The following is a 5,000-nucleotide window of genomic DNA, read 5'->3' as shown; positions in this document are numbered from 1 at the left end:
AGTAGTAGTAGTAGTAGTAGTAGTAGTAGTAGCAGTAGTAGTAGTAGCAGTAGTAGTAGTAGTAGTAGTAGTAGTAGTAGTAGTAGTAGTAGTAGTAGTAGTAGTAGTAGTAGCAGTAGTAGTAGTAGTAGTAGTAGTAGTAGTAGTAGTAGCAGTAGTAGTAGTAGTAGTAGTAGTAGTAGTAGTAGTAGTAGTAGTAGTAGTAGTAGTAGTAGTAGTAGCAGTAGTAGTGTAGCAGTATAGTATAGTATAGTAGTAGTAGTAGTAGTAGTAGTAGTAGTAGTAGTAGTAGTAGTAGTAGTAGTAGTAGTAGTAGTAGTAGTAGTAGTAGTAGTAGTAGTAGTAGTAGTAGTAGTAGTAGTAACTGTGTGTATTTGTGTTCCAGGTGGCTTGTTTATCCGGAACACGGATCAGGAGTACACCGCGTTCCGGTTGGCGATTTTTCTGCACAACACGAGTCCCAACGCGTCCGAGGCGCCGTTCAAACCTCGTCCCCCACGTGGACAACATCGAGACCGCCAACAGCTTCGCCGTCACCAACGCCTGTAAGTCCCCGCCCCTCTACGCATCACAACCTCACCGCATCAACCCCCGCCACCCCTGTACGCATCAACCACCCGCCACGCCCCTGTACGCATCACCACCCCGCCACACCCCCCGTACCATCAACCACCGCACGCCCCCTGTACGCATCATCACCCCCGCCACCGCACCACGCCCCCTGTACGCATCATCACCACCGCCACGCCCCCTGTACGCATCACCACCCCGCACCACCACGCCACCCCCTGTACGCATCATCACCACCGCCACGCCCCCTGTACACATCACCACCACCGCCACACCCCCTGTACGCATCATCACCCCGCCCGCCCCCTGTAACGCATCACACCACCGCCCCCCTGTACGCATCACCACCACCGCCACGCCCCCTGTACATCACCACCACCAGCCCCACGCCACGCCCCTGTACGCATCATCACCGCCGCCACGCCCCTGTACGCCACGCCTTACGCATCACACCGCCACCCACGCCCCTGTACGCATCATCACGCTATCACCACACCGCCACGCCCCCTGTACGCATCACACCGCCACGCCCCTGTACATCACCACCTCCACGCCACGCCCCCTGTACACATCAACCACCGCCACGCCCCCTGTACACATCACCACACAGCCACGCCCCCTGTACACATCACCACCACCACGCCCCCTGTACGCATCATCACCACCGCCACGCCCCCTGTACGTTTTGAATGTTTACTGCTTTGAATCATGGGAAATTGAGTTCAGTTTTGTTGTGGTTCGTTTCGAGGTCTTGAGTTACGAGAATCCAAATATCATGAGATTTCGTTTGTTGTTGTTGTTGTTGTTGTTGTGGGCGGTTCTACGTGCAGCTCTGATGGTGGAAAGTTCAGGAGTTGCCATGGTGACACATTAGCGAACGCAGACAAAAAAAACAATTTAAGATCTGTGTAAAACTCACTCAAAAACTGACAGCGTGACGTTTAAAGAGATCAGTCTGAGCGTTCATGATGTTTGGGAGTTTGATTTTCAACTCAAAGGTGAAAGTGACTCACTGAAAAACTGCTGACTAATGCTAACGCTAATGCTAATGCTAATGCTAATGCGAGTTTGTGACTGTAACGTTATTTGAGGGACGTGTTTAACAGCTCAGAAAAAAGATCACTATATCGAGATAAGTATCGTATCGTGGTCGATGTATCGGGACAGTTTTGCGTCACGGTCGTTTTGAAACACCATTTTCTGTATTTTAGCTAAAAATGACGATACATCCTCTTTTTTTTACTTATTTATTTATTTCATAAACTATAAAAGACAATTAACCAGGACTAAACCAGGACTAAACCAGGTCTAAACCAGATCTAAACCAGGTCTAAACCAGGACTAAACCAGAACTAAACCATGACTCTAAACCAGGTCTAAAAACTAAACCAGGTCTAAACCAGGACTAAACAAGGTCTAAAACAGGACTAAACCAAAACTAAACCAGTTCTAAACCAGTTCTAAACCAGTTCTAAACCAGGACTAAACCAGGACTAAACCAGGACTAAACAAGGTCTAAAACAGGACTAAACCAGGACTAAACCAGATATAAACAGGACTAAACCAGGTCTAAACCAGGACTAAACCAGGACTAAACCAGATCTAAACCAGATCTAAACCAGGACTAAACCAAGACTAAACCAGGTCTAAACCAGGACTAAACCAGGTCTAACCAGGACTAAACCAGGTCCAAACCAGGTCTAAACTAGATCTAAACCAGGACTAAACCAGATCTGGACAGGACTAAACCAGGTCTAAACCAGGACTAAACCAGACTAAACCAGGTCCTAAACCAGGTCTAAACCAGGACTAAACCAGGACTAAACCAGGTCTAAACCAGGACTAAACCAGGTCTAAACCAGGACTAAACCAGGACTAAACCAGGACTAAACCAGGTCTAAACCAGGTCTAAACCAGGACTAAACCTCAAAAATCCCTATAAAAACACACTGTGACTGTGAGCGGCGTCGCCTCTCCACAGACCTGACCTGTAAATTAGTTTCTGTGGAGATAGAGAGGTTTAATGTCACACTGTGGAACATTCCAGACAAAACGTGCTTGGTCACGGGCGTGCACGTGCGTGGTCATGGGCGTGCACGTGGAGGGAGGTGATATTGATTACGTGGAACATGAGACGGATCCACACGGAGGAAGAAGAAGAAGAAGAAGAAGAGGAGGAGGAGGAGGAGGAGGAAGGGCAGAGTGTGAGGCTCAATAACAGGACAGAGACTGAGGGTTCAATTCTGTGAGTCAGAGTCTCAACCATTTCAGGCTCAAATAAAATTTTTGTAACAGGAAAAAATCTGATATTTGGGGACAATGATCATACAGGAGCACACACACACACACACACACACACACACACACACACACACACACACACACACACACACACACACACACACACACACACACACACACACACACACACACACACACACACACACACACACACACACACAGCACACACACACACACATACACACACACACACACACACACACACACACACACACACACACACACACACACACACACACACACACACACACACACACACACACACACACACACATACACACACACACACACACACACACACACACACACACACACACACACACACACACACACACACACACACACACACACATGCACACACACACACACACACACACACACACACACACACACACACACACACACACACACACACACACACACACACACACACACACACACACACACATCACACACACACACACACATTCACACACACACACACACACACATTCACACACACATTCACACACACATTCACACACCAGTGTACACAGACACTGGGGGCAATAGGGCTGAGTATCATTAAGAAGTCGCCGATACGATACATACCTCGATACTCAGGCCACGATACGATACATATCTCGATACAGTGCACTTTCGATTCGATATGTTATATTTCAAATCGATTCAATACAGTTCAATAAAAAATTAAGGCTAAATCATGGCTGTGGCACTAAAAGTTTTTGTTAAATCAATTCTTCTTGTGCAAAGTTCATATGAAACAAACATTTTAATCATCAAAAGAGTAAAAATGTCAAAGGTGTCGCATAAACGAGTTTCACTTTCACTAAACAAACAACAAAACTGTAGCTGGAACAAAATAATTTAGTAAAACACACCTAAAAATACTCTTGGTGATATATCGATACAATAGCCCACGATATCGATACTGTATCATCACATTAAACAATACAATATACCGATATTTTTGCACACAACTAGTGGGCAAGGTGGGTTAAGTGTCTTGCCCAAGGACACAACAACAGCATTCATCTGTGGGAGCTGGAATCACACCAGTGGATCCGACACTCAACCTGGGATGTTTTTTATGTCGAGATCCGGATTCGAACCACCAACCTTCAGATCAGTGGGCGAATGCTCGACCAGCTGAGCTCCTGCCGCCCGATCTGAAGGCAAACTTTATGTGTTCACCACTTTTCATCACAGTGAAAACTTAAAGCTCAGTGTAACATCTTTACAGCGGCAGAACAACAGCACTTTTTCATGTGATGCTCCAAGAAACAATTTTTATCCTTTGTAAACAACAAAAGTATTTTACACTTCTGGCAGGTCGTTTGTGTGGAGTCGTTGTTCTTGCACAATCTGCATCGTCCACGTTTATCTGCATGGACGGGAAAAAGGCTCCTTGTTAGAGCCCGACCGATATGGATTTTGCTGTGGCCGATATGAAACCGATATAATGGGAGTTGGAGCTGCCGATATAATCACCGATATATTTAGTGATGTAAAAATTCACTGTAAATGTTGAATTGGCTCTGGTGGATTTTGAATTGGGTTTATTTAGGCAACATTTATTGTTCTTCTGCCTCTTTACATCATATTTACAGACAGTAGTTTGTTTAATGGCATTTTTGCATCACATTCTAGACACTAGTGATGTTTATTCCAGTTCTTTTTAGAGAACCGGCTCTTTTGGCTCGGCTCACTAAAAGCTGCTGGTTCTTTTGGCTCCCAAGTGGCTCTTCAGATTGTTTTGTTGCAAGCAGGACTAAAGCAGGTCTAAAGCAGGACTGAATCAGGACTGAACCAGGTCTAAAACCAGGACTGAAAAAGGACTAGGACTTATTTTATTTTATGCTAAACTACAGTCAAATATGCTCGTTTTTTTTTTTTTTTTTTTTTTTTTTTTTTAATCCTACGTACACGCAAATTTCTCAAAGTTTCGTTTTGAGCCGCTGCCGCTGTCAAACCACGAGTCTGCACGCGGCGTGAACAGAAAAAAGTGAGAGAAACGAGAAAACACGGCTCCCAATAAGGATCAGGCTCCCGTCGTTCCTTCAAAGAGCCGGTTCCAAGAGTCATTTTCGTTCGGCGACGGACCCATAACTAGTAAAGAAAGTAGCGCT

At 45.5% G+C, this 5,000-nt stretch overlaps 1 protein-coding gene across 1 annotated transcript in view; it reads left to right on the top strand.

The window, feature by feature from the left end:
* The window catches only part of LOC110170303 (glutamate receptor 4-like), a 130,396-nt gene that overhangs the window by 6,890 nt on the left and 118,506 nt on the right, over nucleotides 1–5,000 (top strand). Inside the window, 2 exon segments of the mRNA XM_055148284.1 lie at nucleotides 386–483; nucleotides 485–545. Of these exon segments, the coding sequence (XP_055004259.1) occupies nucleotides 386–483; nucleotides 485–545 (159 nt within the window).

Source organism: Boleophthalmus pectinirostris, unplaced genomic scaffold, assembly GCF_026225935.1.
Source record: "Boleophthalmus pectinirostris isolate CB_2022bp ecotype Guang Dong unplaced genomic scaffold, ASM2622593v1 HiC_scaffold_12, whole genome shotgun sequence".
In the NCBI taxonomy this organism is placed as follows: Eukaryota; Metazoa; Chordata; class Actinopteri; order Gobiiformes; family Gobiidae; genus Boleophthalmus; species Boleophthalmus pectinirostris.
This window is presented reverse-complemented; position numbering and strand designations above follow the sequence as displayed.